The sequence below is a fragment of the Schistocerca nitens genome, chromosome 5 (genome assembly GCF_023898315.1).
Source record: "Schistocerca nitens isolate TAMUIC-IGC-003100 chromosome 5, iqSchNite1.1, whole genome shotgun sequence".
NCBI lineage: Eukaryota > Metazoa > Arthropoda > Insecta > Orthoptera > Acrididae > Schistocerca > Schistocerca nitens.
Genome location: NC_064618.1, coordinates 686,079,529 through 686,096,680, shown reverse-complemented (window position 1 = coordinate 686,096,680; position 17,152 = coordinate 686,079,529). Strand labels below are relative to the sequence as shown.

The 17,152-nt window shown below is 40.3% G+C and overlaps 1 protein-coding gene across 1 annotated transcript in view; it reads left to right on the top strand.

The window, feature by feature from the left end:
* LOC126260962 (cytoplasmic aconitate hydratase-like) overlaps window positions 1-17,152 on the top strand; it is a 322,737-nt gene that overhangs the window by 223,120 nt on the left and 82,465 nt on the right. Inside the window, exons 11-12 of the mRNA XM_049958487.1 lie at window positions 8,483-8,703; window positions 12,047-12,203. Of these exons, the coding sequence (XP_049814444.1) occupies window positions 8,483-8,703; window positions 12,047-12,203 (378 nt within the window). The remainder of the gene's footprint in view (window positions 1-8,482; window positions 8,704-12,046; window positions 12,204-17,152) is intronic.

The following is a 17,152-nucleotide window of genomic DNA, read 5'->3' as shown; positions in this document are numbered from 1 at the left end:
CTCTTCTGACCCAGGGTTCTGCGTGACTTCACTGACCTGCACCCCTTTCCCAGAGCCGATCCAGTCCTTTTCCTTCACCCCTCTTCCTTCCCCTTCAACTCTTCTGCCAGAAAAATAAGAACCCACTGACTCCGAAACCTCATAATAGTTAAACCTTTTTGTGTGTGTTCCCCTGCAGCCAATCAATAATTGATTATTTTAGTTTTATATTAGACCACGTGAACAGAATATCTTGATCACTAGAGACCACAACTTGTGGAAAGTCTACTTGAGGTCTTTATCCAGCAGTGGATGTCGGATGCCTCATGATGAAGAATAAATGTATGTATGAATTAAAAATGCCCGTATTTTTTGTTGACGGTGACCCGTGTGAAATGACGTAGCAAAATGACTCCAATGATGAAAATAATGAGCAAGTGGCATTCGATGTTCAGCAGTGAATTGTTTGTGCCGTAGATGATACAACACGTGAACCAGGAGGAAGAGTACTGCATTTTACATGACAAATTGATCATGAGAAAACTTTCACCCAGACTGTTGTCATATTTGTTGAATGCCGAGCAAAAAACATTTGTGGAATGTTGTTAGCTGCAGTAGGCAGAAACATGCTTTGTTGGTGCTGCATATTTTTGTGATTCATAGTAAATTGGCATTTGTGGTTTAGTTACTGTAGCAGATATTCTAACTAACGTATTCCACTACATCAAGTTTTCCCTTAAACAGGAGTAGATGTTATTTATGTTTATTGCAAATTAACACTATTTCCTGGATTGCTAATAACTACAATTAATCTCAAAGTTTAGGAAATTAGTAATTTTTACCACAGGTTTTTCTGTTGCTTTAACTGAAATCTCATTTTGTTTATTTGCTTGTATTTATTAATAGTAATTTTTTTAGCTCAACAGATATAAAAATAACCAGTATATTCAGTTTAAAGTTATTTGTTCACTGTCCTATAATAAATTTTCCCAGCCAAAGTGTAGCCCCACTGTGAATGTTGTTCTTGAACACAAGATGAGATGGTTGATATTCATAAGCAGCTCGAAATAGCCCTGACTACTGTCAAACAATTGGCAGCTGCTGCGAGTCAGTGTGTTTGAAGAGCTCCTGAGAGTTGTGTATCTGTGACACCAGTACCAAAGGTACATAAAGTACTATCGTCTCCTGTGGATGCTTTGTGCACTGCAGAAAATTACCCTTCCACTTGAATGTGAGCGGCATCTCGGTGGTAGATCTAAGCATACTTCGACAGGCACCAGGGAGGCCTCAGGGCCCCAACCAACAAATTCGAGGTTCTGTCTTTCTCTGAAAATTGAAACTGAGCCAGTGGGACCCACTTCATACGTTTTGGGAAAACCAGTCTTGTCCGGTCAAGCAGAGGCAAACACAATGGTTAAGGGTAGGGGTCTATTAATTGTCAGCAGTTGAAATCTATGGTGAGTGATAGTACCCCTTAGGAAATGACAGCAAGGGACAGGAAAGGACACTGGGTGCATTCAGTGTGTGTTCCTGGGGGCCTCATTCAACATGTTGAAGAAGCTATTTCGGCAGCCATTAAGGGAACAGGGTGCAACCAGCTACAGATTGTGGCACACATTGGAACAAATGATGCCTGTCATCTGGTCTCAAAAGTCATTTTTGGATCAATTAAGGACTGTCAGAAAAGGTTGATAAGACCAGTCTTGTGCAGGGAATTTCAACAAAACTCACAATTTGCAGCATTGTCCCAGAACTTTTTGTGTCCCCCTTGGTTCTGAGTGATGTGGAAGGACTGGACCAGAGACTTTGAAAACTCTGTGACAAGCTAGGCTGTGACTTTCTGGATGTGGGCCATGGGGTTGTGAACTGTAGGAAGCCCCTAAATGGGTCAGGCATGCACTACATATCAAAGGCTGCTACTCAAGTACCTGACTCTGTTTCGTGAGCACATGAGGGTTTTTTAGATTAGGCAACACTCCATCCAATCCAGATAACAATATCTATCAGAAATCCGGAAGTATCAGTGATAGATTGGGGGGGAAAAATGCCTTCCATAGGTGAGAATATTAAAATCCTGGTAGTTAAATGTCAAAGCTTTCACAGCAAATTGCCACAGTTTTAAGCACTCCTGAGAAGCAGTGAAGCTCTCATAACACTAGGTACAGAAAGCTAGTTGAAACCTAAAGTTGATAGCAGTGAGACTTTTGGTGAAAATTTAAGTGTACTTGAAAAGGATAGGCCAATGGGAAATGGATTTGGTGTATTTGTTGCAGTAGACAAACTCAAATCCATTGAGATATAAATAGATGCTGCATATAAGATTGTCGGGGCAATTCTCAGTGTAAGGGATGGGTGCAAAATAGTAATTGGATCCTTCTGTCGCCCACCAGACTCATCTCCTGATGTAACTGAAAACTTCAGAGAAAACCTCGGTTCACTTCTACATAAGTTCCCCAATCACACTGTAATCATCCAACAATTAATTGGGAAAATTACAGTTTTGTTAGTGGTGGGCATGATAACACATACTATGAAACTTTACTAAATGCCTTCTCTGAAAACTACATAGAACACATAGCTAGAAACCCCACTCATGAAGGAAACATATTGTATCTAATGGCAACAAATGGACTTGACCTCTGAGAATGTCTGCATTGAAACTAGGATCAGTGATCAGGATGTGGTTGTGGCAACAATGATTACAAAAGTACAAAGGGTAACTAAAACAAACAGGAAGATATGTATATTCAGTAAACAAAATAAAAAGGTCAATAGTGTCGGATCTCAGTGAGGAACTTGAAACTTTCACCACAGCACAGGGCAGGAGCATGTAGAGGAACTATATCTTAAGTCTAAAAGAATAATTGACCATGCACTGCACAGAGATGTACCCAGTAGAACAGTTCATAGTGGGAGGAACCCTCCATGGTATATGGAAATTCCTAAAGAAATGGAGATTACTGCATAATTGGTGTAAAACAAAGCATAGATGCTGAATGAAATAGGTTTGGCTGTCAAGAGAGTAATGCACGATGCCTTCAATGACTTCTATAGCAGAATGTTGTCAAATGATCTTTCACAAAACCCAAAGATATTCTGATCATATATAAAGGCTGTTAGTGGCACCAAAACTGGTGTCAATTCCTTGGCAAATGAGACAGGAACTGAAATTGAGGGTAGCAAATCGAAAGCTGCGATGTGTACTCTGTTTTCAAATATTCCTTTACAAAGAAAAACCTGGAGAAACAACCAATTTAATCACCATGCCACTGAAAAGATGAGTGAAGTATGTGTTGGTGGTGTTGAGAAACAGCTGAAATTATTAAAATTGAACAAAGCTCCAGGGTTCTACGGAATTCCCATCAGATTCTATGCTGGATTTGTGGCTGAGTGAGACCTTCTTCTAACTGTAATCTATTGCAGATCCTTCGAACAAAAAAATGTGGCCAGTTTTTGGGAAAAAAGTATAGATCACGCCCTTCTACCAGAAGGGTAGTAGAAGTAATCCACAAAGCTACTGTCCAATATCCTTGACACTGATTTGTTGTAGAATCTTAAAACTTATTCTGAGCTCAAACACAATGACCTATCTCGAACAGTATCACCTCCTCCATGCCGACCAGCATGGATTCTGGAAACATTGATCATGTGAAACCCAATTCATGCTTTCCTCACATGGCTTACAGAAAGCTTTGGATCAAGGCAGTCAGGTGGAAATAATATTTGTTGATTTCTGAAAGGCATTTGACTCAGTGTCACACCGACGCTTTTTGTCAAAAGTATGATCATATGGGGTGTCAAGTGCAATTTGTGACTGGATTGAGGACTTTTTGGTAGGGAGGACACAGCATGTTATTGTGGATGGGGAGTAATTGTCAGATATAGAAGTAACTTCGGGAGTGCCCCCAGGGAAATGTATTGGGACCTTTGTTGTTCATGTTATATATTAATGACCTTGCGACCAATATTTAGATTAACCTAGACTTTTTGCAGGTGATGCAGTTATCTACCATGAAGTACTGCCTGAAAGAAGCTGCATAAATAGTCACACCTTCATAGATTTCAAAGTGACACAACTGGCAGCTTCCTTTAAATGTTCAAAAATGTAAAATTGTGCACTTCACAAAATGAAAATAACATCAGTGAGTCACGGCTGGAATCGGCCAACTCATAGAAATAACTGGATGTAACACCTAGTAGGGATATGAAATGGAATGATCACAAAAGTTAAGTTGTGAGTAGAGCAGGTGGTAGACTTCGGTTTGTTGGTAGAATACTGAGAAATGCAATTAGTCTACAAAGAAGATTGCTTACAAGTCATTTGAGTGACCCATTCTGGTGGATGGGACCCATACCAAACAGGACTAATGGGGGATGTTGACTGTATACAGAGAAGAGCAGCATGAATGGTCACAGGTTTGTGTAATCTGTGGGAGAGTGTTACAGAGATACTTAAGAAACTGAACTGGAAGACTCTGGAAGAAAGACGTCAACCATTCCGAGAAAGTCTATTAACAAAGTTTCAAGAACTGGCTTTAAATCATTGCTCTTGGAATGTACAGCAACCCCATACATGTTGCTCACATAGGTACCATGAGGATAAGATTAGAGTAATTGCTGCATGCACAGAGGCATTCAAACATTCACTTTTCGCATGCTCCGGGGTGAATGGAACAGGAAGAAAACCTAATAACTGGTGCAATGGGACACATCCTATTCCATGCACTTCACGGTGGTTTGCATAGTGGGATGTAGATGCAGATACAAATCTGGACCATTTTAAAATGAATGCAGCTGCTTTTGTTGACCAGTTTGTTATTGCAAATGAGATGTGCCCCACCACTTCACACAAGAAAGGAAATAGCAACAATGAAATACTAAAAACATTCAACAGCCAAGATTGCATAAGTATTTCTGTATTTAAGACAACCGGTTTCAACTGACTTTGCTGTAAACTTCAGGTCTTAAAAATCTTTTTGTTGTGGAATGTGTTCATTGCTCATTGTACCTCACACTAAGTTATCATGTGGATACAAATCAGCACATGTTCAGCCTATGTAAACAATGTGCTATGTAACAAGCATCTGTGAGTGATATATATGTTCATGGCCATTTGCAGAATATTTTAATTATCACAAACGCTTCATAATATGCTGATTTTGTCAAAACCGGTTGTCTTAAATAAGGAAATATTTATACAATCTTTCTCAAAATGAGAAAATTCAATAATGAAATTGGCTAGAACTGGTGGCTCTGCACCAGAGTCAGTGAATACTGTTTCATATGCATTATAGACAGAATTTTCTAGAATCTTATTCATTACCTTCCAAAGAGTAGACCAATTACTGCCAAATACTATGGATATCATTTTGAGCCACTGGATGAAACTCATTGTGAGAAATGGACTGGTTTATTTAGAAAAATCATCATTCTTCAAACCCACAAAGGTTCTTTGACAGTAGGAAATGTGACCAATTTGAAGTATGAAATGTTGGAACATACATTCTATTCAACAGATGTGGCACTTGATGTGTTCCACCTGTTCTCATATCTAAAGACATAGGTTGAGTTCATGTAGCAAAGTGATGCAGTGGTTAGCCCACTGGACTTACATGCAGGAGGGTGACGATTTAAGTCCCTGTCTGACCATCCAGGTTTTTCTATGATTTCCTAATTTTCTTGGGGCAAATAATGGGATGGTTCCTTTGATAAGGGTACAGCTGATTTCAGTCCCTATTCTTTCCTAATACACACTTGGGGTCTGTCTGTGATGACCCCTATCATTGACGGGATGTTAAACTCTGAGTTTTTCTTCTAAATTTTGATTTCAATGTAGTTGTGACAGCCATAGATTCGTATTCTGCAGACCTTCCAGAAACACAATTGAGGAATGGCATCATATTACTAGGGAAAAGATTGAGAAAGTATAATGACTTAAGCAGGACTAAAAAAAAGTGCTTTTATATCTTCTAGACACAATCTTTCTCTTCCAACTACAAATCTGTGCTGCAGTGTTAATCTTTACAATTTAATATCGCTAACTTTAATTTCTAAGTGGTTTAATAATGACTTCAAATAATATTTAAATTGTTTAATTGTTAAAACAGTTTTGTAGTGACAAATGAGCATATTCAATTTTGTAATTGCCATGCTTCCTTTGGTGTACTTCTTTGTGTCCTGCTCAATAATATTAAAGTGGAAATGAGAAGAATCTAAATGACATCATCCTTGTTTCAGTCATGTAGTTATTCTGAAGGACTTTCTAGAAATTTCTGTCCCCACTTCACACTGAGGTGACAAAAGTTGTGGTATAGTGATATGTACATATACAGATGGTAGTAATATTGTGTACACAAGATATAAAAGGGCAGTGCTTTAGTGGAGCTGTCATTTGTACTCGGATGATTCACGTGAAAAGGTTCCCGATGTGATTACGGCCACACAATGGGAATTAAGACCTGGCACGCGGTATGGAAGTTGGAGCTAGATGCATGGGACATTACATTTTGGAAATTTTTAGGGAGTTAAGTATTCTGAGATCCATACTGTCTAGAGTGTGTTGAGACTACCAAATTACAGGCATTACCTCACACCACGGACAATGCAGTCTCCACTTAATGACTGGGAGCAGCAGTGTTTGCATAGAAATATGAATACTAACAGACAAGCAGCACTGTGGCTTCCCTCTGACACCCATGCCTCCATCTTTGATACCCTCCCTGTTTACCTTTCCCCTGTTGCTTCGTAACCTGGGTTATGAGTAACTGAATCCACTTTCCCTTCTTCCTCCTTTTTTCCCCTCTCTCCTCTCTGACGAAGGAACAAAGTTCCGAAAGCTAGGATACGTAAAATTTTCTGTTCTGTTTTGTGTATCTATCGCCTGTACTGAGCTGAGGTAAGTACTGGCCAGCTCCTCTCTCTCTTTGTTAGTATTTGTTCATTATGTTTTTCATAGTAGTGTACCCATATTCTACTTTCTTATTCATTATTAGACCTTCTCCTGCATTACTGCTATTTGATTTTGTGTTGATGAGCATTGGAAATTTTACAAATAAATTTCAAGAAAGTTAACAGGTTGGTACTTTCTGCAGAAATGTGTTGTGAAACTTCATACAGAATACAAGCTATCAAAATAGCAGCACACAGCATACCTCTGGTACTGAACCTATTTATAACATTTTAGGATATATGATTTCCTGTTTTATTACTTAATTAACTGTTAGAATTCTTGTAAATATGTTTGACCTTTAAAGTGCATCCCTAAATTGAGTTGTATAACATTTGCTGAAAAACATGAGAGTTTGGGCCAAAATAAAATTCTGTCTGTTGCGAAGAGAAATTAAGGTATTGTGTTCATTGGTTGTCGACACAATAACAGAATTTGATTGGAGTCATATTTGGTTATTGAGTATAAAACAAAAAGAAGTGTAAACAATGAGAATTGTTGTTTATATTTACAGTCATCCTTCCAGCCATCTGTGGTCATCCTTGTACAGAGCCATGTTGTTCATAAAGTTTTATCACAGTAATCATCTCCAAACTGGATCATATTACAGAAGAATGTGTGAAATAGTAAAGAGGAAAAAATAGAGCATCCATAAAAAAAGTTTGAGATATCCAAACAAATTTGTAAATCTGAATTCAATTTTCAATAATTGGTCAGTGTAAATCTTCCCAGAAACATATTTCTGAATAGTGGACAAATAGTTGATTTTAAGCATACACTCTTAAGCTATAGTGTTGGAGAGCTAATCTTCCCCCCCCCCCCCCCCCCCCAAAGTGAAGATATTTGATTACAAAATAAAAAAATTCCCTTGATACACTTGAAAGTCACAGTGATAATGAGTTGCAGCAGTAGAGCAGTGGAAGATTGAATATGAGTAGAATGAATTCTGTAATAGCAGTTTTCCCAAAGTCGGAATGCGAGTTTGTGCACAGCTGCATAATAATAAGAGATCAAAGTAGTGCCAGTTGTTTGTGGTTTGTTTGATTATCGTATGTTTGGTTTTCTCCTTAAGTAAGATAATTTTTGAACATGCTGCTATATATAGACCTCTTGTACAGAAGCATCTTCTGTCACCACTAGAAAATGTCATCATTAAAGGTTGAAACTGATCGTAGATGATTACACAAAGCATGCAACAACTGGGACTGTATTGCCCTTCATTATATTTGTAAAATGTTAACACAGAGAATACATTTCTGTATATTGTCTTGTCAAGTATTTCTAGTTGAATGTTCTTGCGCATAAAACTGACATTCTTGTGCATAAAACTGACATCTAGGTTCACTGTTTCAGTTCCAGAACACTGGAAACTTGGTTTTTATTTCTAAATGGAAATCAGTTGATATTTTACATGCATATTTTAAATTTCTTTTCATAAATATGTATATACTTCAGTCCCTAATAATTACAAAGACACTTCGATTCTGTTGTAATTAATTATATGTGTAAGTAACAATTGCCAATTCAGTGATAATTTTTATGAATGATTTGTTTCAGGAATGCTAGCAAAGAAGGCTGTAGAAGCTGGGTTAACTGTCGCTCCATATATTAAGACGAGCCTGTCACCTGGTTCTGGAGTAGTTACTTATTATTTAGAAGAGAGTGGTGTTATCCCCTATTTGCAGAAACTTGGGTTCTCAGTAGTTGGCTATGGCTGCATGACATGCATAGGTAACAGTGGACCATTGCCTGAACCAGTGGTTGAAGCTATTGAGACGGTTAGTCATTTCTTTGCTTTTAAATATTTGAGAGGAACAGTTACGTGAAGCTATGATCTAGATACTAAGTCTAAATAATTGCAAAATGGTGTACCTCCTCCTGTCCATATGTGTTTCACAAGAAATTAATTTCACGGAATAGCTTACTCCTGTGACAAACAATGGAAAGTCCGGGATGGAATAAAAATAATACAGAAATAACAGATTGGTACTCACCATATAGAGGAGGCATTGACTTGGTCAAGCACAGTGAAAAGAATAGTAGAAATATACGAACTTTCAGACAAAGTCCTTCCTGCAGGGGTGGGTGGTGGGAATAAGGTGGCAGCAAGGCATGGGGAGGGGGATGGATTGCTGGGTAGGGCTGAGAATGGAGGAAGATGCCAGTGCTGCATGTGGGAGTGTGGGACAGGATAAAGCTATTAGGTGCAGTATCAGGAGGCTGTGTTGGGAGCAGGGAAAAGAGGGGGGTGAAAGGGAGGAGACAGGAGTAGAGAAAAGGAAAGGACTTCTGGGTGCATTGGTGGTATAGAAAAGGGAAGGGCAGGGACTAGCAGAGGTTGTGGCCGGGGGGGGGGTTACAGGAATAGAGTATGTTATAGAGAGATTTCCCACCTCTGCAGTTCAGAAAAGCTGCTGTTAAAGGCTAGAATTCATATTGCATAGGCTGTGAAGCAGTCATTAAAGTGAGGCCCATCATCTGGAGAATGTAGCACAATTGTTACAGATAAATTTGTAGATCACATGCCTGCTTTCACAGGCGGCCATGCTTTTGATAGGATAGATGATGTCAGTGGCAGGACTGGAGTTGGTGGTAGTGGGAGGATGCATGGGACTGATCTTTCATGTAGGACTATGGTAGGGATATGAACCATGGGGCAAGATGTTGGGAGCAGAGGTGGAGGAGAGACAGATAAGGATATTGCATATGTTGGGTGGGCAATGGAGTACCACTGTGTGATGGGTGGGAATGATATTTCTTATTTCAGGGCATGATGAAATATTATTGGAACCATAGCAAAGAATGAGAGTCAGTTGTTCCACTCATGGGTGGTACTGAGCCATAAGAGAAGCGATCCTCTGTGGCTGGACTATGAGTACATGAGAGATGGTAGGTGATTGGTGAGAAAAGGTATAGGATATCAGTTTCTGGAATAGGTTTAGCGGGTGATTTCGTTCCGTGAAGGCAGCAGTGAGACTCTTGGCACATTTTGAAATGGACTGCTTGACACTACAGATGCAGTGACCATGGGTGGTTATGGAAGGGACTTCTTCGTGGAGAATGGGTGGCAGCTGATGAAGTGGAGGTATTGTCAGTAGTTAGTAGGTTTGATTTGGACAGATGTAGATATCCTTAAGGTTGAAGTCGACATCAAAGAAGGTAGTTGGTTGGCTGAGGATGAACAGATGAAGTGGATGGGAAGAAAGTGTTGAGGTTCTGGAAGATGTGGATGGATTTCCCCCACATGGCTGCTTTCACAGGCAGCCCTGTCTTTGATGGGGTAGGAGACATCAGTGGCAAGATGAAGATGTCATCATAGAATATGAACCAATTTAGAGGTTTAGCAATTTGAGTAGTTTGGATAAATTACTCTAGATGGGCTAGTAATAAATTAGTGTAGGTTGGTATAATGCAGGTGCCATGGATTTATTCATGGGTAAGATCTTCAAAGGAGAAGTAATTGTGGGTGAGGATATCCTCATTACCACCCAGGACTGGAGCAGCTGAATCACATTCCTTGCCAAAGTTTTGATTATTCCTCATCCTGCTCTAAAACGAGGAATATCTGCCCATCCTTCTCACAGAGGTATTCCACCATCTACCCACCTACACAATATTCTTGTCTGTCCTTACTCCACCCTTGCACCCAACACCTTATCCCATGGCTCATATCCCTGCCTTAGTCAGAGCTAAAAGATCTGTCCCATATGCCCTCCCACTACCATTGACTTCAGTCCTGTCACTGATGTCTCCTACCCCATCAAAGACAGGAATACCTGTGAAAGCAGTCATGTGATCTACAAACTTAGTTCCAACATTGTGTTACATTCTACATTGGAATGATTAAGAGCTAGTTTTCTGTCCATATGAAAGGCCACTGTCCAACTGTGGAAACGAGACAGCTAGACCACTCAGTTGCTGAACACACTGCCCAACACAATGTGCTTCACTTTAATGACTACTTCACAACCTGTGTCACCTGGATTCTTCCAGCTTTTCTGAGCTGCCCAGGTGGGATTTCTCCCTACAACAAATCCTTTGTTCCAGGAACCCTTAGTCCTCAGCCTTCGCTTGTCACTGATCTCCACCTTTCCTGTTCACGATTCACAAAAACAATAGGTAATAGAAATACTGTATATCCAAGCCCAATAACACATGAGCTTTTCAAAATCAAAACAAATAACAGGATGACAAGAATCAGAAAAACTTATGACTTAAGAATTATGGCCAACATACTTGCTACTCAATAAGACAATACAGCACGTGCTCACTATGGTTTTCATATTCAACTGACTTTTGCAAGGTGAAAATATAAAGTTGTAGTTGCAAGTTTAGAATCAGAAACACACAGCCTTATTTTCTATAACCCACAAGACTTACAGTTTTTACAAAGACAAAGCTCAGTTTCACCCAATATATTTGTTAACAATATATTTGTTATCACACTGGGCTGATTCGCAGTTAATGAAGGAGTTGAAAATAAGTAATCCATACTGTTGATAACATCACTTAACAGTGAGTTGCATCACTCGAGCTAAAGAATCAGCTAATTTATTACCATTGCCAGTGACAACCAGTGCATTGTTTTGCACTTGCAGAATATAGATTACACTAAATTTTCCTCAAATTAAATTGCTAACAAAGATCACATAAGAACATAATTGCTTTCTTAAACTCAACCAGCATTATGTTTACAGTTTTTATTAATAGTAAATCTTTATCCTCATATCAACTTGGTTGTCTAATGGTTTGTCATAGTATCTAAAATACCGAACATGTGTGTGGCATTACTTGATTCAGTTACTAGTAACTTTTTGTGTTTTCTGTCGATTCTAATAAATTCTTTGATTGGCAAAATAGTTCACAGGTGAATGGCTTGATGTCAGTGTCCAACAGGCACGATATTTCGGTAAAGTGGTTGCTTGCCATGAACTACCTCATCATGACGTACTCCAGGAGAATTAGAAAAATAACAATTCTGTGATACTGTAACTGTCTCCTCTGCTTACTCTTGACACTAACCCATAGTGCACAAACTGTTAACTAAAGGGGAGTAAAAAATTTTATACTATGAGTGGAGATCTTTGATGTTAATGTGCTGTGATTTTATTTTGGTTTCAGGGTGATCTTGTGTGCTGTGGAGTCTTATCTGGAAATCGTAATTTCGAAGGTCGGATCCATCCACATACTCGTGCCAATTATCTTGCATCTCCTTTGTTAGTGATAGCTTATGCAATTGCAGGAAGAATTGATATAAACTTTGAGAAGGAGCCACTTGGTAAGTAAAGGGAACAAATATAAGTACAAGACTAAAATGAGATTTTTTTATTATGTAAGTAAATGCTTGAAAATTGCTCTTACCGTGTAAAATTTCCAACATCTGTACATGCACAGCTCCCAGGCATCTGTACATGCACAGCTCCTAGGCATGTATATGTGCATGTGGATGGGTATGAATGTGCGCGCGCGCACGCACCCGCACACATACTCCTTGTTTTACAGTGAGAGATTATGAAAAAACAAAACCTGGTTGTTCAATTGACAAGGTTTGCAAAAGGAGTAAATTACAGTATTGAAAGTAAACAGTGATAAATGTTTTACTCTAAGACACAAGAAAAAAACCGATGCAGTTTAGTCTTCTTCAGCGTAAACACCATACAACTTCACTTGGTACTCCTAGCATCAAGTCATTCAGAAAATTCTACGATGTTTGGAGTCTGTGGATAACTCCACCCTGCAAACTATTTTGGACCTTACTAACATTCTGTAATCTCCTCCCTTTCAAATTTTGATGTACCTGAGATGTAAGACACCTGAGTCACATTCACAATACTTTGTCCAAACTGTGCACAGGTATGGCAAAGGAGCACTTTCACAGTGATACAAACATTTATCAGTGGCCTAGCAGGGTGGATACTTCCACAATATTCTTTCTAGCAACTACCATTAAACCAGCTCTCCATAATTATGGTTTGAGCAATAGGAGATATAATCTATATGGACAGTTACTTTACCATCAAAAAATGAGCAGAGTTCTCCTCCATATTCTATTTAGCTGCTGGATGAATTTTATGACAATATTTTTCAGTCCACAATCTTTCCTTAAAATTGTCCAAATTTGTCACATTCCTTATGTCATCTATCAAACAGTGGAAAGTCCAGGATGGAATGTAACTATATTATGAAAAGGGAAGTTGTTACTCACCGTATAGCGGAGGTGCTTAGTCGCAGATAGGCACAACAAAAAGACTCTCAATTAAAGCTTCTGGCCATTAAGTCCTTCATCAAAAATAAACAAAACACACACACACACACACACACACACACACACACACACACACACATATATATATATATATATATATATATATATATATATATATATATATATATATATAACAGAGGGAAACATTCCACGTGGAAAAATATATCTAAAAAGAGAGATGATGAGACTTACCAAACAAAAGCGCTGGCAGGTCGATAGACACACAAACAAACACAAATATACACACAAAATTCAAGCTTTCGCAACAAACTGTTGCCTCATCAGGAAAGAGGGGAAGGAGAGGGAAAGACGAAAGGATGTGGGTTTTAAGGGAGAGGATAAGGAGTCATTCCAATCCCGGGAGCGGAAAGACTTACCTTAGGGGGAAAAAAGGACAGGTATACACTCGCACACACACACATATCCATCCACACATACAGACACAAGCAGACATATTTAAAGACAAAGAGTTTGAAAACTCTTTGTCTTTAAATATGTCTGCTTGTGTCTGTATGTGTGGATGGATATGTGTGTGTGTGCGAGTGTATACCTGTCCTTTTTTCCCCCTAAGGTAAGTCTTTCCGCTCCCGGGATTGGAATGACTCCTTATCCTCTCCCTTAAAACCCACATCCTTTCGTCTTTCCCTCTCCTTCCCCTCTTTCCTGATGAGGCAACAGTTTGTTGCGAAAGCTTGAATTTTGTGTGTATATTTGTGTTTGTTTGTGTGTCTATCGACCTGCCAGCGCTTTTGTTTGGTAAGTCTCATCATCTCTCTTTTTAGATATATATATATATATATATATATATATATATATATAGGGAAACATTCCACGTGGGAAAAATATATCTAAAAACAAAGATGATGTGACTTACCGAACGAAAGCGCTGGCAGGTCGATAGACACACAGACACACACATAAAATTCAAGCTTTCGCAACAAACTGTTGCCTCATCAGGAAAGAGGGGAAGGAGATAGTCTCGGGCAACTGAGACCAGGGACAGTAGGGTAGGGATGACAGACAGTGAAGTGCTGCAGGTTAGACGGACGTCAGGCTAGAGGTGGGGGGTTATCAGCTTTCTAGATGTCACCCTTCCTAGATGTCGACCTCCACGTCAAACATGGCTACATCAGTACTATGTCCATATCAAAGCTACTAACCACCAGCAATAGCTCCACTTTGACAGCTGCCACCCATTCCATACCAAGAAATCCCTTCAATACAGCCTAGCCACCATGGTCATCACATCTGCAGTGACAAGCAGACCCTCTTGAAATATACTGAAGGGTCTCACTGAAGCCTTCACAGACCCTAATTATCCTCCCAACATTGTACAAAAACAAATCTCCCATGCTTTATATTTCCAGTCTCCCACCACGTCCCAAAGTCCCACCGTCCGGTCACAAAGTAGCATTCCCCCTCATAACTCAGTACCACCCAGGACTGGAGCATCTGAATTACATTCTCCGCCAGGGTTTTGACTACCTCTTGTCGGGCCGTGAAATGAGAAATGTCCTTCCCATTATCCTTCAGACTCCTCCCAAAGTGGTATTTTGCCACCCACTGAACCTACACAATACACTCATCCATCCCTACAAAACCCTGTCTCTCATCCACTTACCTCATTTCTCATACCCCTGTGATACACCTAGATGCAAGACATGTCCCACACAACGTCCCACCACCACCACCACCACCACCCACTCTAGTCCGATCACAAACATCACCTATTCCATCAAAGGCAGGGATACCTGTGAAACCAGTCATGCGATCTATGCTAAACTGCAACCATTGTGCTGCATTCTATGTGGGCATGACAACCAACAAGTTGTCTGTCCTCATGAATGGCCACCGACAAACTTTGGCCAAGAAACAAGTGGACCACACTGTTGTTGAGCAAACTGCGAAACATGACATCCCTCATTTCACAATCTGTGCCTTATGAATCCTTCCCACCAACACTAGCTTTTCCGAACTGCACAGGTGGGAACTTTCCCTACAATATATCCTACATTCCCATAATCCTTCTGGCCTCAAGCTTAGTCACTCATTGTCCTCACTCCCCTCTTCCTGTTTCCATTCCAACACTCCACAGCACCATTGCACCCAGTCTTTTTTACTTCTCTCCTTTTCCGGTGAACCCCCCCCCCCCCCCCCCCCGCCCCTCCCTCCCTACCTACCACTCGCCAACCCTCCGTCTAAGGTGCAGCACTTCACTGTCTGCCACCCCTACCCTACTATCCCTCCTCCTCCCCGCCCCAACCTTCTCCTTACTCCCACCCAGTCACCACTCTACATCTACATCTACATCCATACTCCGCAAGCCACCTGACGGTGTGTGGCGAAGGGTACCCTGAGTACTTCTATCGATTCTCCCTTCTATTCCAGTCTCGTATTGTTCGTGGAAAGAAGGATTGTCGGTATGCTTCTGTGTGGGCTCTAATCTCTCTGATCCTCATGGTCTCTTCGCAAGATATACGTAGGAGGGAGCAATATACTGCTTGACTCTTCGGTGAAGGTATGTTCTCGAAACTTTGACAAAAGCCCGTACCGAGCTACTGCGCGTCTCTCCTGCAGAGTCTTCCTCTGGAGTTTATCTATCATCTCTGTAACGCTTTCGTGATTACTAAATGATCCTGTAACGAAGCGCGCTGCTCTCCGTTGGATCTTCTCTATCTCTTCTATCAACCCTATCTGGTACGGATCCCACACTGCTGAGCAGTATTCAAGCAGTGGGCGAACAAGTGTACTGTAACCTACTTCCTTTGTTTTTGGATTGCATTTCGTTAGGATTCTTCCAATGAATCTCAGTCTGGCATCTGCTTTACCGATGATCAACTTTATACGATCATTCCATTTTAAATCACTCCTAATGCATACTCCCAGATAATTTATGGAATTAACTGCTTCCAGTTGCTGACCTGCTATTTCGTAGCTAAATGATAAGGGATCTATCTTTCTATGTATTCGCAGCACATTACACTTGTCTACATTGAGATTGAATTGCCAATCCCTGCACCATGCATAAATTCGGTGCAGATCCTCCTGCATTTCAGTACAATTTTCCATTGTTACAATCTCTCACTACATCACAGCATCATCTGCAAAAAGCCTCAGTGAACTTCCGATGTCATCCACAAGGTCATTTATGTAAATTGTGAATAGCAACGGTCCTATGACACTCCCCTGCGGCACACCTGAAATCACTCTTACTTCGGATGACTTCTCTCCATTGAGAATGACATGCTGTGTTCTGTTATCTAGGAACTCTTCAATCAAATCACACAATTGGTCTGATAGTCCATATGCTCTTACTTTGTTCATTAAACGACTATGGGGAACTGTATCGAATGCCTTGCGGAAGTCGAGAAACACGGCATCTACCTATGGCCCTCTGAGTCTCGTGGACGAATAGCGCGAGCTGGGTTTCACACGACCGTCTTTTTCGAAACCCATGCTGATTCCCACAGAGTAGATTTCTAGTCTCCAGAAAAGTCATTATATTCGAACATAACACGTGTTCCAAAATTCTACAACTGATCGACGTTGGAGATATGGGTCTATAGTTCTGCACATCTGTTCGACGTCCCTTCTTGAAAACGGGGATGACCTGTGCCCTTTTCCAATCCTTTGGAACACTACGCTCTTCTAGAGACCTACGGTACACCACTGCAAGAAGGGGGGCCAAGTTCCTTCGCGTACTCTGTGTAAAATCGAACTGGTATCCCATCACGTCCAGCGACCTTTCCTCTTTTGAGCGATTTTAATTGTATCTCTATCCCTCTGTCGTGTATTTCGATATCTACCATTTTGTCACCTGTGCGACAATCTAGAGAAGGAACTACAGTGCAGTCTACCTCTGTGAAACAGCTTTGGAAAAAGACATTTAGTATTTCGGCCTTTAGTCTGTCATCCTCTGTTTCAGTACCATTTTGGTCACATACTGTCTGGACATTTTGTTT